This window comes from Neolamprologus multifasciatus, chromosome 11, assembly GCF_963576455.1.
Source record: "Neolamprologus multifasciatus chromosome 11, fNeoMul1.2, whole genome shotgun sequence".
Classification (NCBI taxonomy): Eukaryota; Metazoa; Chordata; class Actinopteri; order Cichliformes; family Cichlidae; genus Neolamprologus; species Neolamprologus multifasciatus.
Window position 1 is genome coordinate 15,500,696 of NC_140449.1, and position 24,583 is coordinate 15,525,278.

Consider the following 24,583-nt stretch of genomic DNA (forward strand, 5'->3'; position numbering starts at 1 on the left):
GGAGCCTGAAGTGTTTTTTTTCCCTTCTTATCCCTCTAATCATAGTGTGACCCATCAGCATTATCTCGGGTCTCCTCGTTCGAAATGAACAACACAGTTTTTCTTGTTTTGAACCAAACAGCCATCCTGCAGATTTCACACCAACTTTGACCTGGTGGCACAGATGATTAGAAATGTATTAAAGTGACATCTACATTATTAAAACAGAGGGTTGCCTGCAAATGCTGGCCTTAGTCACGGCTTTTTTGTTTTGTTTTGTTTTCCCCTCAATAAACAGAGAAAGAAGTCAAAGTGTGTGTGAATTTAGAGAGTAGACAGTTTAGTCTTACTCTTTCAATATTTTCAGTTTTGAACTACAACTGTAATCCACTTACTTTAATTTTAGACTGTTCCTGTGTGAGTATCTGTCTTTATTAAATAAAATAATAATATAATATAATATCCATCCATTCGCTTCCGCTTATCCTTTTCAGGGTCACAGGGAGCGCTGGAGCCTATCCCAGCTGTCATAGGGCGAGAGGCGGGGTACACCCTGAACAGGTCGCCAGTCTGTCGCAGGGCTAACACACAGGGACAGACAACCATCCGCGCTCATATTTACTCCCGCATTCACACCTATGGGCAATTTGGATTAACCAATTAACCTATCCCCACAAACTGCATGTTCTCCCCGTGTTTGCCTGGGGTCCCTCCGGGTACTCCGGCTTCCTCACACCGTCCAAAGACATGCAGTTTGTGGGGATAGATGCAATATAATATAATATAAATGTCTAAATACTACCAGTGGCTGGACTAAAAGACAGCACAGAGGCACTAATTGTGGCAGCAGAGGAACAAGCTCTAAGTAAAAGATCCAAGGCCAGCCAGTAACGTTTACTTTGGTCCTCTGGAGGTAGTTCTGCAGGAGCGATGTATGTCTTGGCTCATTGTCAAGACATCCATCGAGAACCAGTTTTGCTGCTGCCTGCTTGAGGTTTTCTTTTTCAAAATCTTCACATATGCTTCTTCGTGGTCCCTTCCACCTTGATGAGATTCCCAGTTCCAGGTGTATTGAAGCATCCCTACAGCATAACACTCCCACCACCATGTTTCACTGTGAACAATGTTCTTTGAATTGTATGTCTTTTCCTTCTGTCTCCAAACATAATCAGCGTGTCTGTGTCCAGAGAGCTCTAGTTTCGTCTCATCTGACTAAAGGACACAGTTCCAGTAAGCATAATCTTTCTCCAGGTTGTCCTTGGCGTACATCAGTCTGGCTTGAATGTGTCTTCTTTCTCTTGTCCACGTCACAGTCCACTTATATGCAGAATTCTAGTGATGGTCTTCTTTACGTCAACAGTCCTGACTTTGCAAAATAATTCATTCATGTCTTGGCAGTTGTTCTGGGTTCTTCAGACACATCTCTCACTAGTTTGCTTTACAGAGTCTTTGAAGTTTTTTCGCTTCCTATTTCTGCCAGGCTTGTTCTGTACTGTGTGGCTCTCTTTGATTTCCTTGATGATACATCTCAGTCCAGTTCTTGACACTTGGCGGCTTTGTGATAACTTTGTATATCCATCTCCCGCTTTGTGAGCATCCACAATTCTTTTTCTCAAGTCTAAACAGATGTCTTTTGTATTTGGCATGATGTTTTCTCCACTGAAGTTTTTATATTGTGTGTAAATTGGAAGATAACCCTCAGTTTTAAATTGCTTTTACTGCTTAGAGCAATACAGAGGTGAAGCACATCATTGCACAGCAGTGGTTTGTGCTATGGCTCAGTAAAAAGGGGACTAATAATATTGACCCTCGTAATTTTTGGGGGGGGTTTTGGAAATAATTCTGTGATTATACAAATATAATTGCACTGTTAAAAAATATTTTATGTGGCCAATGATGCATTTACAGCGGATATAAAAGCTTTATTTGTCCACCTAAAGCTTCCTGTTCTTACACCGGGCCTTCACAGCGCGGGTCTGGCACAGGATGTGTGCGATGGCCGTGCTGAAGGATGAGCATGTTTCACAAACAGGCCGAGCAATTATAGCCCGAATAATTATGCGCTGAAGAGGAGACACGACTCGCCCCGTTGATCAGCAAAGTTCATGTGAAGTTATAATTAAACAATAACTCGTTTACAAATGAACGCACACGCGCGTTTGTGTGCTTAAGTGTGCAAAGTGTAATTAGCTGCGATGCATCTGAGTGAAACCGAAACAACAACAATGTCAAATGGTGGAATTATGTTCAGCTCGTGAGCTTGTATCACTGTTATCAGTGTGTGTTTCTGTGTGTGCGTGGAGGAGGAGGTGTGAGTAAAGAGAGACTGACAGATAAGTGAGCGATTGTTGGGCTGATTGGTCCTCACAGGACTCAGAGATGGACCCTGATGTTTGATGCTTCGTACAAACGCATTAAGTGAAGATCACTGTGGAGGGGATGGATGGCTAAAACCTTCGTGTTCAAAATCAATTAGACCCCTGAAATTCACACTGAAACATTGCGTAGTTACACACACAGTGTTAAACTAGATTTCTGTGATCTGAGTGAGATCGTGTATCACTTTTTTGATAAGTGTCCACATTTGTCGAATCACACTTACACCTAACAGCCCCCCTGTTAGCAAGTTAGTAAAACCACTAATTACACATGCTCATCTAGTGGCAGGGCTGAGCGTGCTGAGTCAGCGATGCTCCTTAAATCTCACACTGTACACCCCTACTTCATTACCCAACGCTGGAGACACTGGCTGCTTCTGTCACTAGAAGAGAACAAAACCCTCCAATGCTGTCGAGGTAAGTTTACATACAGACGAGGCTTATCTAATGGAGGTGAGACATGACAACCTGACTCATACTTGTGTAAAAGAGTCTTTCACAATCAGCTTGTAGTTTTAACGCGGGGGCCCCACAGTGAGCACGAATCTGGGCAGGAATTTGGAGCTTGGTGGAGGCTTGAAGAATCACTTGCACTTTGGTCAACCCCACACAGAGACTGGCCAGCCATGAATGGCAAAGATATAACCAGTGGAAGACTGCTCCACTGCACTTTTAATTAGATTGAATTGTAATTATGAATTGTAGTTGGACAAACTCCCTCCTTTCATGGGGGACGCTAACATTAAAGCCTGATTTTATGGAATTAATAAACTGTAACATCTTTTCAACTTTTAACCTTTCTGCACATTGAATTTTTCCCATTTTTGTTTTGTTTTTATGAATGAAAAGTAATGTCTTCCATCTGGTCGGACAGTTAAAGGGATGAACAATGAACCTGACTTTCATCTGTCAGCTTAGTGAAATCTTTATTTATTTATTTATTTATTTATTTATTTATTTATTTATTTATTTATTTATTTATTTTTACCTTGCATTAATTGGCATTAGAATATGAACTTAAAAAAATACCCCAACAGTATCCCAACATAATATCCCCAAAGAACAGAGAAGCCTTCTATTCCACGTTTCTGTCGTGAAAGAAAAACTTGACCCGACCTCCTCCCGAGGCTCCTGCTGGTGTCGCAAGATGGCGCTAGAGCATCGACCATGTGCCCCCCCAACCCTCCCGCTTCTCTTCCTCTGCTCGGTTCAGTCAGCGCCACAGCATCAGCACAGCAGCTTTCCCTTCTTGCCTGTGAGCCTAATGGGAAATTTCAAGTCACCTAAATAAAAAGGAAGGTGTAATTAACGCGACGCGCTATTAATTGCATCTGCTAGAGAGCGGATGAAGGGCACGGGGGCGCACTTTTTTTCCTTTTTAAAAATGTTATTTATTTATTTTTATTACAGGGCTTCACAAAAGTCTACTTCAGAGATCAGAGAGTGGCAGAGGGGGCTTTAAATGCCGGAGTCATTTCATACCAGGCGTCCAAATGGCAGGTCAAACGGTGAGTGGGGGTGGTGATGATGGTGTTTCTTCCCACATCAAAACAACGCGTGAAAACGCGCTATCTGGCAAGCTGGTATTACATCATCATCGTCTCATATAGGTTAAATTAAGCACATTAGCGTTGATTAAAATGACACCCACCTTGAATCAGAGGATATCTGCATATTTTTTCTTTTTCTGTTTAAAGCGCGCGATTGGTTTTTAGTTCTTTATGATCAGCTTTATTGATAAACACTATCAATACCTTATTAGCTACTGATTGCCAATCCACCTCTCGGTTTGCTTCTTAATTCTGAGAGAGAAAAGAAGCACTTCATCCATGCTCGTGAGGCTGCAGACATCAGAACAGGAAACAGATCCGATTCTAATTAATATTATTCTGACAGGCACAAGGCCCGCGCGCAATCACGCACATTTTTAAGCAGGAACCTTTGCATTTGGCTGTCAGATCCAAGCTTGAAAAAATAGTAATAATAATCAGCTAGGCTAGATTTTCACACACGTGCACACAAACATCACACCAATGCTTACTGTGGGGAAATAACTCACTCAAGGGAAAGGGGGAAATGCCATCAGGGTCACCAGTGTCAAACTCACGGTCACCAGAAGAGAAGAAACAGAAAAAGAGTTTTTTTTTTTCTTAGTATTTTTTATGTTAGCACATCGGGACAAATTTAAAGCGTTCAGGTTTTATCTGAAATCATGAAAGCATTGTCGCGATGCGTTCAATTGCCAGTCTTTTAACCCTCATTTAATCACGACAGCCCAAAGTTGTGCTTAGGGTTAAAGCTGACTTCATAACATACATTTTTGTCTTCTTAGATTAATTAATTATCTTAAGAAATATACTAGGCGGCGTCATTCAAGGGGGGAGAAGAGGAGCAAAAGAAGGGGAAAAACTAAATAGAAATGGTGGACACATCTACATCTGCTCACAATCTTTGTGTGTAATCCTGCGTGATAAAAGTCCACATATTAGTAAAAGAAAAAGATTACTGCATTGGACCGTGTTTCAGCCCTCCAAAATGACCACTTTTTAGTCCTCGGACTCCACTTTGGGAAGCCCTAATTTAACCCTAGATGGAAGCTGTGGTTTTCCCAGCCAAAGCCAGTTCATTTAAAAGCAGCCTCGGGGCAGAAACAACACATAATCGGCTCACAATCTTCCATTCATCAACCCTGATTTTCTCTCGGCCATTAATTCCACTCAAACGAATGGGCTCAAAGCAAGAAGCATATTTTTTAACAGCACAGCTGTCAGGCAACTCAGTGCAGCAGCTCCCTGATTTGCTGGGTTTCATGGAAATATATATATGTATACGTGTGTGTGTGTGTGTGTGTATAAAATAAATAATACATTTAGCCTCGACGTTGGAAAAAAGCTGTTTAATATCAACCCCGTTATTTAAAAATGTGCAAGTCCGTTGTTCATGTGTCAAGTGATGAAACACCTGCAGGCATTCCTCACCTCTGCGTCATATCTACCCCAAGTTCATCCAGTGAATATGACATAGCCTATCCCCCCCCCCCCCCCCCAAAGAAAAACAAAACAAAACAAAACAAACAAGCAATTAAACAAAAACAGCAAGAAGAACAGCGTTGGATTGCTACAGGTCTACATCCCACAACTTGTATTTCCAGTGAATTGTGACTTGGATCGATTGGTTTTAAAGCTACTGGAAGAAAGATTTCAATGCCATGATGGTTTCTGCTTGTTAATGATATTATTGTTTTTTTTTCTGCAGAAGAAACACAGAGAAGGAAGAGGAGGAGAAAAGAAAAGCAGTTTCCACGTGAGAGGGGAAAAAGTCCCTGGATTTCTCTCTTTGCATAAAACAAAAAGGCGAGCTACTGCACGGAGAAAAACATGTATATACATTTAGCTGTGACGGTCCAGGCTGTGGCAATCCCGCTATTACAAAAAAAAAGAAAAAAGAAAGAAAAATAGGTCTCTCTTTCTGTCACCCCGTCCCCTACAAAACAAAAGCCTTCTCGGCTCTTCATTTCTTATATTTCTCACCCTTTGTCTCTTCTGTAAAAGCCACCCAGAATAAATTACAATCTCATTAACAAAACTAAAAAAAAATAACATTAAATAAAATGTCTACGCGCAATTTCCCCCCGTTATATAAAAAAGGCAAAACAGACGAACAAAAAGGCTGCATGGTTATTGTAAAATAATAATAATTTTGATCATATGCTGCAATTTTTGGAACGCCACTAAAATATGTTTTGAGGACAAATTATTCGCACATTAATTTTGTTTTGTAATCCTCCCCTTAGATCGTTTATTTGTGGACATTTCTCTGCCATATTTATGTGGATTCACTCTTAAAGCACTGTTTTTATATCAGAGCGGGCGCAAAATGGCGAAAGCAAACTCTTACTAGGCGATTTAAGCAAATAATAATAATAATAAAAATAATAATAATAATAATGCAAAATAAAAGTTCAGAGGAATTTAAAAAAATAAAAAACAAACAAAATTAGACATTTTTTTAGACGTCAGAATTAACGCGTTACCAAAAAAAAGAGAAAGAAAGAAAAAGAAAAAAAGTCCGAACCATTAAAAAAAGGTACACAAGTGCAAGGCGGTGGGTTTAGGCTATGGACTCTGAAGCTCAACCTGCTTGTGTGTGATTTTTGTTTTGTTTTGTTTTTAGTTTTTTTGTTTTTTGGGGGAGGGGGACAAAAAAATGAAAGAAAATGGGAAAAAGTGCCCCAGTGAAGAAAAAGCGAGAAAAAAGAGGGGTGACTTTTTAAAGTTATACAATATTTACAAAAGCGGATCCAAACTGTTCTGTGAGAGTTGCTTGTGTCGAGATCTGTGTGTGTGTGTCTGGAGCCCATCCTGTTGTGGGGAGAAGAAAAAAAAGAGAAAAAAAGAAAAAGGTGCCATATAATCCAATCAATCGCCACGGAGCCCCAATCCTGGAGCTGGGAGACGCTCTGAGGGGGGAAATAATAATATTTAACGCTTGTTGTGTGGAAAACACGGACTTTGTTGTTTAGACTGCTGGCTGACTCACGATAGAGGTCACACACTTTTTATTTACCACATCTCTGCGCTCAGGCCATTTATACTGAAGAGTTTAACCAGTGAGCTGCACGTGCACTAATAATAATAATAATAATAATAATAATAATAATAATAATAATAATAATAATAATAATAATGTGTTCTTAACTAAATGGTGACCTCAGTCCACACAGAATAAATAAAAGCGGTATGGCTGACAGATGGGACTCAGGCGATGCTCACCCTCAGCTGGACTCCACTGCACTGGGGCTGAAGCCTATACCGGCCTCCACTTTACTCCATTAACGCAGCTCCTTTGACCTCCCACTGCACTACTCACACACCCATCACTGCTGGACGCACAATTTAGAGCTACAAAACTAAAAAAAAGAAAAAGAAACGAAAAGAAAAGATAAAAAACGTCGTTGATTTCCCTTTTACGCACAGCCCCAAAAAGGTTGGATTTGATATATTTAAGAAAAAAATAGAAGAAGAAAAAAAACTGGAAAATGGAAGCTTTTCTTCTAAAACCATTCTTCCCCTCCCCTCCTTTTTTTCGTCAAGTATAATTTCAGTACACAATAGGGGCTACACCTTGAAACTGCGTCGTCTGGAGTCACAGTGCTGGGCATGTATCCTCGGAGAACATAACACGGGCTTATGTTCCTTCAGCTCTGCGAGAGGGGAGGACAAAAAATGTCCTGTCCTCCCGTCACTCGTTTTCCATTTCTCAGATATTCACTGCAGATATTGTGTCAGTAATCACTGCAATCTATTATACATAAAACACCCACTATATCGTTTCATAGTCCAGTGATTTATATATAACCTTGGGGGGTGGGATAAATTAAAACGGTAAACAAGTCCTGGAGGAGCCGGTCCGGCAGAGTTCATTGGACCGGGGTCTGGACCCCGTGGTGCGGCGGCGTGTCCCCGTACACATCCTCGCTCCCCGGCAGCGCTCCTCCCGGAGGGGTCATGCGTTTTTCCTTCTGTCTCCTGTTACAAAACCAAACCCTCACCACTTCTTTCTCCAGGTGCAGACTGTCCGCCAGGCTGATTATTTCCGACGCTGCCGGTTTAGGGCACTTCAAAAAATGGCTCTCCAAAGCTCCTTTTACGCTTACCTCGATTGAAGTCCGTTTTTTTCTTTTCCTCCCTTGCGCCGCGATTTTGTCCAGGCTGGTCGGGCTGCCCGAGGTGGAGTCCGCCTCCTCCAGCCACTTGTTCAATAGAGGCTTCAGCTTGCACATGTTTTTGAAGCTGAGCTGCAGGGCCTCAAACCTGCATATGGTGGTTTGCGAAAACACATTTCCGTACAGGGTCCCCAGGGCGAGTCCCACGTCCGCCTGCGTGAATCCCAGCTTGATCCTGCGCTGTTTGAACTGCTTGGCGAACTGCTCCAAGTCGTCCGAGGTCGGCGTATCCTCGTCCGAGTGGTCGTGGTGGCTCTGCGGCCGGTGCTGGTGCTGATGCTGGGACGGAGGGTGGCCGTGTTCGCTGAGGTGCGGGCTGTGGTGGTCTTCGTGACTGTCTCTTAGGTTGTGGTGGTGCATCCCCTGCCCGCTGCCCGGGATGAGCCCGTTGACGGTGAAGCCCGGCTGAGAGTAAATAAGGCTTTGGCCGTTTGTCGTCGCCATGCTCTGTATGTGCGCCGCCGTGGTGGTTCTCCACGCGCGGGCGTCGTGGTGGTTCCCGTGCGTCTGGTGCACCAGGTGGGGCGGCCGTGACTGGTGCTGCAGGTTGCTGCTGGAATTGTGCATCTCGTCCCGGGCGCCCTGCACCGCGGGTTTAATGTCCTGCTCCGCGCCGAGCGGGCTCGAGGACCACGGGGCTCCCTCTCCGTGGGACAGCGCCGTTATCCACTGGTGTGCGTGGCTGAGCGTGTGGCTGTTGCTCTGCAGCGGGTAGTCGCTCTGCAACAGGCTCTGCGCGTCCCGGTACGCCGTGGCTTGCTGCATGCTGCCGGGCTCCGAGTGCACGATGGATGCGCTGGAGGTGAGAATGTTGTAGTGGTTAGACGCTGCGGTCGCCATGACTCTCGGAGCCGGACTGGTCGCTCTTATTAAAGGAACCTCGCATTTGACAGAACCTCTCCTGCCCACAGGCGGCTCCCAGGCGCTCTGCCAAGTGGACGCCGAAGCGCACCTGGACTCCGCCCCGCCCCCCGCCGCTCATTGGGTACGGGAGGATGATGGACGGGGTTACCAGGGGCAACGGCGCGGCGATTGGCCGCGTGGAAGTCTCAACAAACACTACTGTCTTTGTTGGAGAGGTGCGAGCCGAGGCTCCCGTGGAAGCGGAGAGCCGGAGTGCAGCATGGGGAGACGGAGCACCGGGATCAGCAGCGCAGCTGTAAGATCCAGTTCATTTACTTTGATAATCTCGTTCTATCCAGACTGAGACTGCAGGGAGTCTAGTTCCAGGAGACCCGGAGCTCTTCTGTGTAGCCGTGTATTTAACCATTCAATCCCTAATTTAGGTGGACTTCAGATTTTTATGCACATTTATGGCATTAAATACTGGAAAAAGTGCGAACCCTTCTGATTTGCGCATAACTTTTTCCCCCCTCAGTGCAAACAAGGACTAGATGGTGTTTTGTGTAGTCTACATTTGCAGTAAAGCTTAGTTCCGTCTGACATCTTTGTTTTAGTGCAACATTTCTGCTTGTCGTTGTAATGCATGCATATTCATATGTCTGCTGCTGTTCGTGCAGAGTTGTCTGTGTACTGTAAGCAGGAAAAATGCATCATATTGCGCTGTCTCTTCTCGAGGATGAATATATATCTTAGATGAGCCAATCATTTTTTTTATAATGACTTTGTATAATGACATATTGAATGAAACTAAATGTAACAAATCTGTCACACAAGAAGCTTCTAAAGGGAAATATTTGATAGAGAAAGGAGCTCAGGCATGTTTTAAACAATTTGATTTTATTTTTAGAAAATGGCAGTAACAAAATGTTAACAAACTTTTGAACATTTGCTGCCATGCAGACTGAAATGTATTTAAAGTCTTCAGGTAAAAACATTGCGCTCTGCTTAAACTGAGGTGTGTGCCATTAGCTGGCATCAGTCTCAGGTGATTTCTGCAGCTGGTAATGGGGACTGGGATCTTTAAAAGCATTGGCTATTCAAGCTGCACTTCCTCAAACACTGACGCTTTCCTGTAAAAGTGTAAACTAGTATATTTTTTCCATTCACCGAAGGCTTGTAAATGTAGATGTCAGTCAGCTGTCTTGACTTTAAAACTTTTAACAGCCCATAAAGTAAACAGATCAACTTTTGTGTCCAACTAGGCTGTAAAGTGAGTTTTACAAGTCTGTCTTGGTGGGAGAGGCTACATGCTGATAAAAAGAAGGAAGCCCCCTCCCAGTAGAAGTTATGGCTTTCTCTCTCTATACATATATAGCATGGAGGACTTGCAAAGTTTAGTGATTAAAAAAAAGAGAGAGATAAAACGCTCTCCAGTGTGCCCTTATTAAATGCAGTTTAAAGGATATTATGAGGGACCAAATGGCTGTTTACAACACTGTAAAGGACCTGTATATGGGGCCATTAGAGCATGGTGCAACTGTACTGAAGGCTTATTCACTTCACTAAAAGAGATTTAAAAATTATTTTCAGGTCTTATATAGAACGATTACAGAGTTAATATTGTGTGAACACCTTCTCTAGCTGCTCGTCATCCACTAAAGTGAAGCTAGAAAGAAGTGAAGAGGAGGATTAAGTCCAAACTCAGGCCTCTAGTCCAGAGCAGGGAGGGCAGGTTTCCATCCTGTCTCAGCTGTCCCCCCCCCTCCCCCCTCCCTCCAGTGTCAGCTTCGGGGACCAGGACTTTGTCCAGAGAGGGGACATTCCTGGCCAACTGCTGCTGGTTGCCATAGGGAGAGGTAAATGAAACAACAGCAGTTGCATCGCTGCAGCTCTCCCCCACCCCTGTTCCCGGACTATCTAAAGGCCTCTATTTAGAGAGGCTCTCTACTGCGGGGACAAAGCTTTTGCAGGGATAAAGGAGGGAGGAGTAAAGAGCACAGGGCCCTGAGAGGGAGAAAGGGCTAGAAAAAGCAAAAAAAAAAAAAAAAAAAGATGAGAGAGATTATGTCTGTCCTCAAAGCTGCTCCTCACACTCCGCTGAGAGAAAGCAAACTGTGAAAAAAATGACAAACACATCTTGGACATTTTTCACTGGCAGAGGCACATGTTTAACTTTCTAACTTCTGAGGCAGTAATTCTGCATGTTAGAAGACATTAATGATTCCTGCTGCATGTGTGCAATTAACAGTACCTTTGGTTAGTCTATGGCCTACAACAATTCAGTCCACCAGAAATAAAGTCATACATACTGGCCACAAATTAAACCTATAAATCAATGCAGGCAGTTCTTCAATATCCACAATTTATAACTTTCAAAGTATGCAAATGACTCAAACTGTAATTAAACATTTTATTTAATAACTTTGGACCTGCAGTAAAATTAAGAGGCAATAAAAAAGCAATTATCAAAGAAATACTTTTCACCCCCCCTCCCAAAAAAAAAAAAAAAAAAAAATTCAAGCCATGCAACGAAAACACAAATGGTGAATATTCACGCTCACAAATCATTATTAGTGATGTTAATTTATTCAAAAAGTTCACACAGGGACACATGTCGTGTATATAGACAAAGGTCTGGGAACAATGCAGGGCCATCCAACAAAGAGCAAGTGCTAATTGCAAAATGTCGCTTCTCTATGACCTGGATTGCAGTTTCAATTCATATGCTGATTTAAGTTGTACTACAACTTTTTCTTTGCGCTTTGATGTCGCTTAAGTGGCCAAAATTCTCATTTCTGATCTTTTATGCCACAAAATATGAACAAAAGACAAGTAACGTAACCAACTTAGAATGCATTTAAGGCTGTTAGCTGTATAGTAAATACATGTTTTGTCAGCAAACTTTCAAAAAGAAAGAAAACTGCCATCAGCCCAAATTAACAGACTTGTCTTTAATTGCGGAGATAAACAGTGGACAACTGCTATAATGCTTTCTGATGGTCTGTTTACATCAGTAATACGCAGCAGCATAAAGCGAGTAGTGATGATGAAGAGCAAAAACACACGCAAAATCCTCGTATTCCATGTATCACTCGGGCTCTTCAATTAAGTATTACTGATTGGGCCTTTAATGGATCTAATTTCAGAGGCTAATAATCTTTCATAGGAGTGAATCCAGCTGCACCGACAGCACATGAAGAGGCCAGGATTTAAGTCATACCAGGAAAAAGTTTCCAGGCACGGCTCAGTAATTCATTCTGGTAATATTGAACATTATTGTGGTGTAACATTGAAATCGGCCAAATCAAAAGAACATTGTGGTAATTAGGCTGTAATTCAAGGAATTACCACATCGCCACACAGGCTTAAATAGTCGTGTTGGGAGAAACGCAAAGCACATTATTTTAATGGCGTAATATGCAAACTATGGCTCGTTTCAATTACGTGGCTTAACAATGCATAAATGATGCGAGCCTTGTTATTTGGACTGCAGGGTCCGTAGTTATTCAATCACACAGAGGGGCCAGCGTTAGGGGCCACGCTGCCTTTCCTCTCATGCACCGAGACGCAGTGAGGGTCGCTGCCAAACTGCATTTAAGGGAATAAAAATGAACAGTAGAGAATGTAAGCGTTAAATTAACAGTAGGATAATTATATGACCCGTGTGCTGTAAAGATTCAATTTCTAACGCTCTAATTAGGCGACTGTCTCCCCATACATCAGCTCACATCCCTCTGCCAATTTCTCACCAGAAAGCGTCCTGTGAGCGGAAATAATTTGATTTTATTAAGACACGGCTCGTGTAATGAAGAAAATCAAAGGAGGGGCTGGTTGAGTATGATATGTTTTTTAAATCACTGATTGTTCCACGATCTCAGTCCGCTGAGTCCTATTTAAAGACGAGGACATTGGGGTCCAAACTGAGGGAGAGAGGAAGGCGAGGCCCAATCACTCTTCGCTGTCTGCGAACACCAAAGAACAATCATATTAACCCGTGTAATGAAAAGTATGTCCACCGCCCACTGCAGAGAGAAGATACAGCACCTTAACGTGTCAGACCTTTCAGAAAGAAATTTGTAATCATGATTATTTTTACAGTCTTAACTAATGAAACCTACTTATCAGTTTCCAGAACACAAACAGCCCAGAACATAGTGGTGTGTATGTGTGTGTGTGCGCGCGCAGTAGGAAGGTTTTCACACCCACGTGCTGACAGGTATGGTTAGGTTTGGCTGTGCTCACCTTAAACCTGCCTTGCATATGCATGCACAGTATAAAAAACACAATTCATGACATCATCATTTTGAAAGCCAATCACAACTCAGTATGCAGTTTTAGTGTGATGTGGAGATTTGAAAGCCTCCATTCACTGAAAACACTGGAAACTGGTGATGCAGATGCGTTATCTTGTGTCCAGTAGGTTAACTTGTTTTGTTTAGTTTTTTTTCCAGTGAATTTTCAGTCTAAAATGGAATGACCTTCAGTGAAGCTGCTGAACCTTATGTGTGGAACAACTTGCTAAATTAAATTAATTTAATTCTCATCATAAACATTTATTTTTGTCCAGCCGACAGTCCAAAATCCAAAAAGATTCATATGGTTACCTTAGAAGCCGTAAACAGTCACTAAATATTCATATTTGAAAATCAGATTCGTTTTTTTTTTACCTTGTATTTAAAAGTCTAATCAATATCAGAAAATACTAGAATTTAGTTTGATAATTTATAATAAAATATAGAAACAATACTGTAACATCTGTAGAAAATACATTTTTAAAGTAATGTAAATGATGTTATCATTGAAAATAATCTATGACTTTTCATAGTTTAAATGAAACAAACTCAAAATACCAGTGGACAAATGTTTACATAACTGTACTAAAGCACACACAATAAAAAAAACAATTATTTGCAGCATTACCACCTATGAATTACTAGCACAATATTAATATATCATTTTTTAAAATATCACAGTTATCTCTAATATAATACACCTCTAGATTCCTGTATGATATCCAGGCTTTCTTTGTAAAAGATAAAACCCAATGAAGCACATTTAGATTGTAACAGCTTTGTGTTTAATGCAGCAAAGATACAAACAGTCCCCGCTGGAGCATTATTGCTCTACCGCGGTGTCATCTTTGGGGAACAATCGCGATGAAATGAAAATCTGTTTACTTTGCATTTATCAGCTGCCTTGACTTTAGCTGATAGCAGAACTGATACAAAATCTTCAGATCAGAATAATACAATCAGTGTGGGCTCATTTAAATACAAATAAAGTACATGCCTTATTTTTAATTTATGCAATAAAATAAGATCCCCTAATCCTGAGTATATACAGCCAGAAATATATGCAGCGAGCACAGATCACTTCCTTCGAAGTAATAACAGAGTTTTATTTCAGATTAGCTGTTCGGATGTCAATAATTCTCGCCAAGGCCCGTTTCAAATCTTGCATAACGAGAGCCGACCCACGCCTTTCATCCTTACTGTAATTGTTGTGTGCATCAAAGACGAGGGAGACTGACAGGCTGTATGGGAGGATTAATACAGTGGGTGAGTGACGACATACTGAGGCGGGAGGGAGGAACGAGAGAGGGAGAGGAGAGGGAGAGAGAGAGAGACGAAGATATGGGGGTGAGGAGGAGGAGAATGAGAGAAAAGTAGGAGAGGACAAAAAGTGGGGAGAGAGTTAACGAGAGGGACAGCATTAATTGTGTGCTTTGTGCCGGGGCTCTTTTGCTGAGTGTGGCTGTCGAGGTGCGGGCGCTCACCCCTCCAGCAGCCCGCCGTGATCTGAGCCAGCTCTCAGACTGCTGTATTCCAATGCAATTAGGCCACTCAAAGGCCTGCTTAAAGCTGCACCCCCACCACACACACACACTGATAGCAACATCCCCTGTGGGTCTCCTTCATTGTAGCAGGGACGTGTATTCTGTCCCTCTTTGAGGCCTTGGATGAAGAGACCACCCCGGGGAGCTGAAAAAAAAAGCAAGGATTACCTCTCTTTCTGTCCCCTTTCCCTCTGTCTTTCTCTTCTCTCTCTCTCTGCCTCTTTATCTTCCTCTCTTTCTGGTTTCACCTCTAAAGTCTATCAGCTCGGGCAGGCAACTGAGCTCGGCTCCAGTTAGCTTCTCCAAAGAGACACAAGTTGGAGCTCCTTTTTTTTTTTTTTTTTTTTGCAGGAGGAAACAGAAGAAGAGGAGCAATGAGGCATTCCTGTGATGGATGTCATTGTGGGACTGCTCTAGCAATACCACTTCCCTCTTCCTCTTTCATTATTCATGCAGTCATATATTTCAACAAGTGGCGCGGGGCGTGTAGCTCGCTAGCTCGTCCCCGTTGGCACAGGCGCCGCAGCCTCAGTCAGTCTGTCCCCCTCTGTGTGCTGTATTAAGAGAAAGCGCTCCATGATAGCAGAGCTCTCTTGGCTGGCTTTCAGTGCGTCTCATTCCCCAGAAAGCATTTAAAGCAGATTACAAACCTAACGCTACACCTCCCCAATAAGAGAAGAGAGGAGGAAAGAGGAGAAAAAAAAACCTGGCACATTAGCACCTGCAATACTAGTCAATGGCATCAACAGATTAACGAGGTAATCCACACAATGAGGTCTTTGATTCGTGTGGTTTGGCAGGCAATAATGCCAGGCATAATACACACTGTTATTTCAGGCTGTCCCAGCACGAGAAAACCTGGCAGAAGCTGATCTCTCTCTCTCTTTTATTTATTTATTTTTTGTTCTTTCTATCAGATGAGCTTCTTTTTTTTTTGGAAGATTTTTAACTTGTGCATCTGGCGCTTTTGCCCGTTTTCTTGTCGGGGAAATAACCTGCTGGCTTCTCCTGTGGCACATGTGAAGCGAGGAATCACAGGCTTTCTGAAGGCTGTTTAAACAGCAGGGCTGAGGAGCTCTCCATCGTCCTTCCCCCCTTATTTTTCTGCATAAGGACGTGCGTACGGGATAAGTGTGTGTGTGTGCTTGCGCGCGAGTGTGTGCGCGGAAGATCTCGCAGCCCCATCGCTCATGTGCGGCTCGATTAGCCCCACGTGCCTCGTTCGTCAGACGTGGAGGCAGAGCAGATGGCAGAAGACGCACCGTGTTACCATGCTGGAGCACTATGTAACGCTGCTCTAATTGAAACATCAATACTGCCCTGTCAATACACTACTGCTACTTTACAAAACACCTCCACCAACAGACCTGCACTAGACTGGCAAAGAAAAAAAAAAAGTTTACCGCCCGGGGTGAAAGTAACTTTCTCTGTAACGCTTCCTGGTCTTTTTAATCTCCTAATATTAACACTTCACTTGCTTTCTGTTTGTATACAGCTTGTGGTGTTAAAGGAAGCATGCATGGGAAAAAAAGAAAAAAGGGAGAGATCCTCCTCAGCAGTATCTCCACTGTGGCAAAATTTTTAATGAATTGATAGAAAGTTGAGAGAGCTCACATGGCTGTGATCAGTAATTCGACGTTATTGGGAATTCAGTGGAGAACAGAGAGAAATTAGGCGGCTAGGAATTAATTTGTTATTTGTCCAACTCACTGAGGAGTGACGCAGCCTCCTTTAATGAACGGGGTAATCCATTTCTTATTGCACGGAGCTGAATTCACCCTTCATTGAAGTGGAAAAAGACAAACATATCTTTCACTAACCTTTGCTACTTCCGAAGGCAAACCAGGAGTGGGATCGGGGGTTGGGGGGCGGAGACGAGCGCTGCTGAAGCTATTTGTTTTTCAGAAACAGGGTTTTGGGGTTTGTGTAGGCGAGAAAGTGGGTTTCAAAGCCGACCTACAATAAGTCATCTTTGCTGACACCGAGACCACAAAGTCAAAATACAGTACGCTGACTTGATTCATGATTAACTGGCTTTTCTGCACTGTGGAAAATTACAGTCTTTACGAAACTATGGTTCATGGTTGTGTTTTTAATTCCCTTCCCTCTGCCCCGCCCCCTCTCATGCCTTTCTGCTCACAGATCCGTCATCTGTTGGATCTAAAACGCTTGATTGTGCCGACATCCTGGATCTTCTGTGAGGGCAAGGACCTGCGCTCCTCATCCACGTCGTCCCCGAAGGTCTCGGTTTCAGGAGGCTCCCTCTCAACAGTAGGTCTTGTTTTCTGGGCAACATGTGTGTCAAGTATCTGTGGGACAGTGTAAATAGTCATAAGATAGCAGTCTACAGGCAATATAGGGTCTGATTTTGCTCTTCAGTTCACTTATTGGGTTATTTTATAATATGAAAATTCTCCTACAATCGAAAACGCTGTACCTGAGTGGGTTACATTTCAACAGGGAAAAATCTCTTTAATTAATTCACTGAATATCACAATAGTTGCCAATTCAATTAAATAATTGTTTCAGCTGTTAAAAAACAAACAAAAACAAAAACAAAAAGACCAACCACATATCTATTACGAAAAAAAAATAAAGCATTCTGGTGGCCAAATGGGCAGAGTGCCATGTGTCTAGCATGCAAACTCACATTCCTCGAATTCATTAAATCAAATCATTTTCCCTTCATCTATTCCACTCCTCAGTCTTCACCCCCCCCCCCTCCCTAACAGAAAAAGCACAAAAAACCCAAACTATAAAAATAACCTGTGTTTTAGGACTGGTGGGGGTTGCAGCTTACCTTGAAAGCCAGACTAGATGTCAGGCTTGACTTAACCGGTCTGTCTCCTCGGGTTTTTCCCATCTGGTTAATGAAACAGATGTTTCATGTTAAAGACAAACAAAATATGTACAAAATATGGCTCTGTTGTGTGAGGGAAGTGAAACCACACTGATTCCTGCATTTCCCATAATGCAGATTTCTTCCAACCTGGTAATAAACCATATTTTTTAGCTTCTTAAAGTTATTCATGTGCAAAACCAGTAGAGAAACTCTAATTTCTAATAAGCAATATTTTATTTTTAGCAGCTATGGTACGGTATTTATTCTTGTTAAGGCTCCTTGTGGGCTTCCATCTGCTGCACTTCTCACCACCACCACTTGCAACAGGAGTCGCGACTCCTTTGACATCCTTTCCCCCTCCTTATGGAAGTCAAAAAGCTGAGAAAACACACAGAGGAAATGGGCCACGAGCTGTTCAGAGGAATCCAATTCAACTCTGTTTTTGCAAGAAAAAAGGCAAGGACAAACAGCTGAATTTGAAATCAATCAAACGCTGGCTCTGTCCACAGGAGCAACGTTCAGGCTCTGGTTACGATTTGATCTTGGCTCAAGTTTTCAGTGAGTGTTGACGTCTCAGAGTTGTGAGGAATCCCGAGCCGGCAGCTTACAGCGGGGGTTTTAGTGATACAGTATTTACAAGGCATGAGTAAGTGGGAGCGCTGCAACAGACGGCACCATACACGGTGCTTTCAATTATTTCTCACAGCATTCATGAAAATAGAAGCACAGCGGGGAGTACAGTATGAACGACAAAACTATAAAAAGACACGGAGTGAAAAGAGAACTCCCAAGCTAAAATAAATGGCGTTGTGTGCCGTTGCTGGTGAAGAGCTGAGAAAAATGCATGCCTCCCAAAAAGAGTCAGAAATAGCGTAGAGTACAGACCAGAGTAGGGGTGATGGAGCAAAATGGATGCATAAATAACTGGAAGGAGGTTGAAGTTTGAATTTGAGAGCATCTTATGAATTGGTTTTTAGAGTTATGTTGGCCTGATGCTCTAAGCAGTGGGCCTCAAAGAACCTCTCATACACGCAGATCCATTCATAATATTAAATATGAAGGCTTTATGGAAACTTGCTGCAACTTACGCGGGTTTCAGAAAGGAGAACACCTGCTTTTAAGTTTGCGCTGTTAGCATGCTAATTTGTTAACATTTGCTAAGCACAGATTAGGCTAACGGGAATATGGCTAATTTTCTACTGTAGGTTATTGTTTGTGAACCTGCCACCTTAAATTATTGGCTTGATGATAATTCTATAGAAAAACAGACAGAATACATACATTTCGGCACATAATCATCATCAATCCATCCTGCAGTTGATCGCATATATTTTGGGGGTCTGGATCAAAGCAGTGGACTGACTCCCAGCCCTACTGACCTTTCAGCTCATACAGCTATGCTGCTAACATGGGTGAAAACAAAAGAAGCACCCAGTCCAAACTCATGATGCTGTTTCTTACATCAGAGTGTTTCTCTCTGCACTGCCATGTTATATTACAGTCTTACAGTATTTATATACCTTGATAACTTGTGAAACAAGAGCAGTGTGATGCTGCAAACCTCAGCTAAGGCTAAAACCCGTTCCAGAGTAAGAACTTAGAACAGAGACCAGATTGTGATATTTTCTTGACAACACCAAACAAAACAGAACAAAAAAAAAATCAATCTGTATCACAACAGTAAAGAATCCTTTAAAGGATCCAGATCAGCTCCAGAAGTAAAATATTCAAACAAATCCACAATTGCAATAACTTTGCGTGAAAACAGACCAACTCAACCGATCACATTACCTGTTGGCAGAGGTAATAATACGATTCAACAGCAACAGCGGCTTCGGGTTTATGTTGTTTGCTGTGTATTAACATCATTCATTGTTCAATTAACAAAATTTTTTTGGCATCGACCTTGACTGCTTTATTTCAAGAAAAATTATACATATTAAAATGAAAACCCAAAGATATCTGTCAGACTGTTTGTTTCGTAATTGTGTCACAGAGTTCCCAGTTCAGATCAGAAATGATGGTGGTGAACAGTGTTACTGTTATCCAAGAGCAAGGACGACAACTACGATGAACAAATAGAAAAATCCACTACCACAAAAAAAGAATAAAAACAACCTCCAGATGAAAAGCTTCAGATTGGTAAATTTAGCATATTCAAGCGAATAGGCGCACACACCTACACTGCATCCTTTCTGCCCTCCAACACATCACCGCAGACAGACGACAACCAGCTTTTCCTCGAGCTGATCTTTCTCTCTTCTCTGAGATGAGAAGATGCTGGTGAGTAGAGAGAGGGAGAGGCTCACAGACAGAGACGTTTGTTTCCCAGCCCTTCCACCGTCTCCGTGGGACGACCCTCCCCATCCACCCCAACCAACCAATCCCCCCCCCCCCCCCAACCTAATGGATCAAACAAAGGACATCATTTGTAGGCCAAGTCTTTTTCTGAGCGTCTCTCTCCTCAGCTCTGCATACCAATCCAATACAGCCCAAGGAAAAAAGCCACGCTGTGGTACGAGTGAGCGTGTGTGTGCGTGCGTGCATGTGTGTGTGTGTCTCTGGGCCGGGGGTTGGAAGGTCTGTTTGCCTCTCTGCCGAGCATCGATTTATCCTTTTCTCCAATTTATTTCTCCTCCTTGCCTCTGCAATCCATTCAGATCTGCCTCTAGGGGAGGAACTCGGGGTAAAGACGTTGTCACGCCTTCCTGTTGCCTCCTAACACCGGCTCAAAACTCATCTACAGGCCCGGGGACCGTGTACCCCTGCAAGGACACGTCGGGCAGCAACGTGTGCACGCAAACAGCTACCTGTCGTCCGGCGGCACACTTCTGTCAAGGCTGTAATTGGCCTGATAATGCAGCATAAAGGACAGTGACAGGGGCTTGTGAATTTGTTTCAGCTCAAACGCTGGGGCTGGAGCAATGATTAAGTAGACCGCAAAATGTCGTCTAATTTTCTAAGGAGCGTTATACCCTGGTGTTTTTTCTGCAGTAACAACTGTTGGAGAAGCCAGAATGATATTTAATTGTTCCTCATAATCAGGCCTAGACTACAAGCAGATATGATGGGAATAACAATATCTGGAGTCCCGATTCAACTGTCTGATCCTTATCTCTGCCTGTATGATTCTGACATTTTCAGATGTTATTACTCACACTCAAGGATTTGTATCCTAAAGCCTCGACAGTGACGACGACGGCGCTCAACAGAAATGCTGCATGTGCACAAATCCCACGGCTCTACCCCTTATCCACACACACACACACACACACACACACACACACACACACACACAGAAACACCCTTGACAGAGATCTGTGAGCCATTCTTCAGTGTCACAGTGAGCGACGCCTGGCACATCCTTATACCTGAAGTTGATCAATGCAGATATGTCCAGGGGGAAATTGAAATCCATAGGAAATTAGGCGACGCAAGTGATTTATTGGAACAGTAAATCATGGTGCGTGTGATGTGTGGAGAGTCTGTGTTCCAGCTCTGTGCGCCATACTGTACCTTTCCTCTTAGTGACATGGCGATATCAGCAGCTCGCACCTTCTTCTCCCTCTCCATTTGGTAGATCCACTGCAGCAAGTCCATAGGAGGGGACTGGTCCCTCTGGAACAACCACCCATGAGGGATAGGGTGATTCAACCCCATGGACACAACGCTCTGCAGGGGTCCCTCTGAAGTTAAAAATAGAAGCACAATTAGATTGCTGTATGCCTCACTACCTATGTTTCTATCTACAGGACATGCCAAAAATATGTTTCTATTGCATTTTTAAAATAAGGCAGGAACGGTTCTGTGGTCTGTAAATACATAAAGTGTGCTGGAGTGGCTCTAGCTCAGGTAGTAGAGTGGGTCACCTACTAAGTGCTCCAGTCTGCATGCCAAATATCTTGCCCAAGGATGCATTCATCGGAGTGTGAATGTGTATGAATGCTAGTTAGGTAGCACTGAAAACCTAGAAAATTGTGATTGGGTGAATGAAAAAGTTGTATAAAGCGCTTTGAGTGCTCAGATAGAGTAGAAAAGCGCTATATAAGAACCAGTCCATTTACCATTTGCTCAGGTTAGTAGCAGAAAAATCAGGCAGTTTTGCTAAAATAAATGATATTGGGTGATATTTGCCTTGCAATTTCATTTTGCACATACATCAGAAGATTTTATCGAGTCAATCCTGTTTTGTTACAGTTTACAAACTGTTATTTTCGGCCATTTGTTGTGCATTATTGTTGTGCAATATTTTTATATGCAGGGTTTTACTTGCAGGAGGAGTTCTTGTTCTTCCAAAGAGCCCTTATTTAGATTGATATTAAAATCAGCAGCAGCTGATTTAAAACCAGATTTTTAAATTTATACTTCTGTTACTCAACAAGAAAATTTACAGTACTTTTTTGTTTTCGGTGAGATAATGCAACACAGACTCATTGCCTTCACCTTTACCCCACCAAGGACCCACTGTGAGCCAAGAGAGTCATGCAGGAGTTTTCATTGTTAGCGGCAGACTCTGCCATTTCAGTGTCAGACTCAAACTGTCTACCCTTCAAAAGGGATTCCCTGCATGAAGATGCAATCCAGCCTTTCCATTTATCTCACTGACATTATCCTCTTTAGTTAGAATAAGTAAGTGCAGTGACACAACATATCCATCTGTTCCTTGCATTAATAATACCAAAGAATGTGTAAGAATCATTTTGCAGAATTAAAAAGAAAGAAAGAAAAGAAGCAGGAAGCATCTATTCTATCGTATTACAGAGTATAATATTGTAGTAATAGAGGCACACACACATAAAAAGCACTAGTCTGTCCTCAACTTAGAGGATGCTTCTCAGCTTTCTGTGTATTAAAAAAAAGAAGATCCCTGTAAGGATGAAACTGCAGGACAGAGTCACTTACAGCACAAACAGCAAAATGAAAAATATATATCTGACACAGAGTATTTGTAGTTGAGGGGACTGAGTTCATGTACAAATGTTCAAATAAATCCACAAGCTTTCCTTGAGAATAAAACAGAGATAGTGTGTAGTGTGAATCCCGACTGAAGAATCAGCCCCCCCACTTCTCAAACACTCCCAACTCCCCCTGCCTTTGCTGTTTTTTTTCTCTTCCAGGTACATCACTTGTGTTCTTCTAGCTTGTTTTTGTCCTGCTTTAATTGCTTTTTCTTTTTTTTTTTTTCCTTTTGCAGCAAAGGAAGAAAAGACAACAACAAGGCGGTGAGGGCTGCAGCTAATGGAGAGGCTGTAATTGTGAATGGAGGCATTCATCTGGAGACATCGTCCGTGAATTGCGCTGCACAATACCCAGCGCCAGGCTGCTCAGATCACCAAGCAGTCACCAAGCACGCGTGCACACACGCACACGCGCACACATATAAACACGCTGAACCCTTAGATCACTGGTGCTCAGAGGAGCAACGTAATCACACTTCCGCAGAGAGAAAGACATCGAAAAGGGGAGGATAGAAAGAGAGGCTGAAGAGGGGGGAGGAAGGGAAGAAGAGAGGAGAAATTATACAAGGAGATAGGAGGAGAGGAAGGGGGAGGAGGAAAACGGAATGGTGAAATTGATGTTTCCTACCATTTGATTTGGGCCACAGAGCCCAGGAGGCAGATCAGATAGAGCTACATGCACACACAGAATCAGCACATGCAAAGAAACAAGGATGCATGCACACCATCCCTCCTCCATAGAGCCCATACATGAAAGAAGACACGCATGCACAGACTCATATACAGAGGCATACATTTAAAGCCATAAATCTGTACAAATATTATGTAAATAACCTGTAGAAGCTCACAGAACCATCTCACAAACCCCATGATTTCTTCTACCTGCTTGAACATTTAAACACAAACACACAAATGCACACACACACATATTTTTTAAAGAAGACACAACAAAGCCTATAGTATGGAAGGGAAAAAAAAGCCCTCATCCCGGTGAGGCGAGACGAGACGAGGCACCTGTCAGCTCGGTGGTTCCTGCTACTACAGAGAAACATCAAGAAACAACAACTCAATTAAGCACACCATCCCTGTTCAATTACTGCCACATAATCACAGCAATTTACCTTCACTTGCTGCACAGCCACCAAACAAACACACACAGAGGCGCAGGCGCACGTACAGAGGCGGTTTCCCCTCACAAACACCAGCAGAGACACAGCCGCATCACAAAGACCGACCAGACTGGCTTCATTCTACACATCATTAATGTGAAGCTCATCTGGAGGCATCCGCAGGCTAACCAGCATCAAACAGACACGGAGGACGACGACAGAGAACAATTTAAGTGAAATGCTTATTCACTAAATATGTGATGAACAGCAACAGCACTTCCCAACATGTCCATTACAGTATTGCCACCACTATAAATAGCACAGCTTCTGTCTAGCAAATGTAGCTCGGTATATTTAAGGGTACGAGCTGTAAGTAACAGAAATCATTTGTGACCCAAATCTGTTCATCTTAATCACTTCTTGCACATTCTTTATGACACCAGGGATCTCAAAACCATCAGTAAGTTGCTATAATTATCATCATCATTAACTAAGAGTGAAATAACCTTTCCACAATGGTCCTGTTTGCTATTGTACCTTGCTTCTGATATTCTTTTTCTGTGAGTGGCATAAAGATTTGTTATTTTATCTTTCCAAGAAATCAGACAAATTTTGTGTCTTCAGACGGTGTCCGTTGAGTTGCCTTTATATAAATATATAAGTTCTGCTAAAACTGTAACACACAGGTTTAATGCTAAAAATGGCAGCAATTCCTCATGGGACCTCAAATAAACAAAAAAACAAAAACACGAATATAACCCCACACACTTGAATAACATTGTCCCTTTCCTGCTTAAACACGACACTTTCATTGTGCACAGTGTAGTGCATTGAGATGACTTTCCCCAGTTTGGCCAGCACAAAGCTCAAACTCCATCCATACATGTTGGATGAGTGAGAATGCCAAATGTGA

The 24,583-nt window shown here is 42.6% G+C and overlaps 2 protein-coding genes across 2 annotated transcripts in view; both read right to left on the reverse strand.

The window, feature by feature from the left end:
- Positions 1–3,329: 3,329 nt before the first annotated feature.
- pou3f2b (POU class 3 homeobox 2b) lies at positions 3,330–14,654 on the reverse strand. The gene has a single exon (XM_085178595.1). It carries the CDS (start codon positions 8,920–8,922, stop codon positions 7,777–7,779), a length of 1,146 nt encoding a protein of 381 aa, XP_085034721.1. The 5' UTR covers positions 8,923–14,654; the 3' UTR covers positions 3,330–7,776.
- A 132-nt stretch (positions 14,655–14,786) lies between these two features.
- The window catches only part of LOC146508011 (furin-like), a 78,773-nt gene continuing 68,976 nt past the window's right edge, over positions 14,787–24,583 (reverse strand). The window contains exons 8-10 of the mRNA XM_085178591.1: positions 21,120–21,289; positions 17,562–17,624; positions 14,787–17,070 (exon numbers count right to left, since the gene is read on the reverse strand). Coding sequence (XP_085034717.1) covers positions 16,909–17,070; positions 17,562–17,624; positions 21,120–21,289 — 395 coding nt within the window. The 3' untranslated portion in view covers positions 14,787–16,908. The remainder of the gene's footprint in view (positions 17,071–17,561; positions 17,625–21,119; positions 21,290–24,583) is intronic.

What these genes read in the sequence shown, in the direction of transcription:
- pou3f2b (XM_085178595.1), bottom strand. Translation starts at nt 8,922, where the DNA reads ATGGCGACCGCAGCGTCTAACCACTACAACATTCTCACCTCCAGCGCA.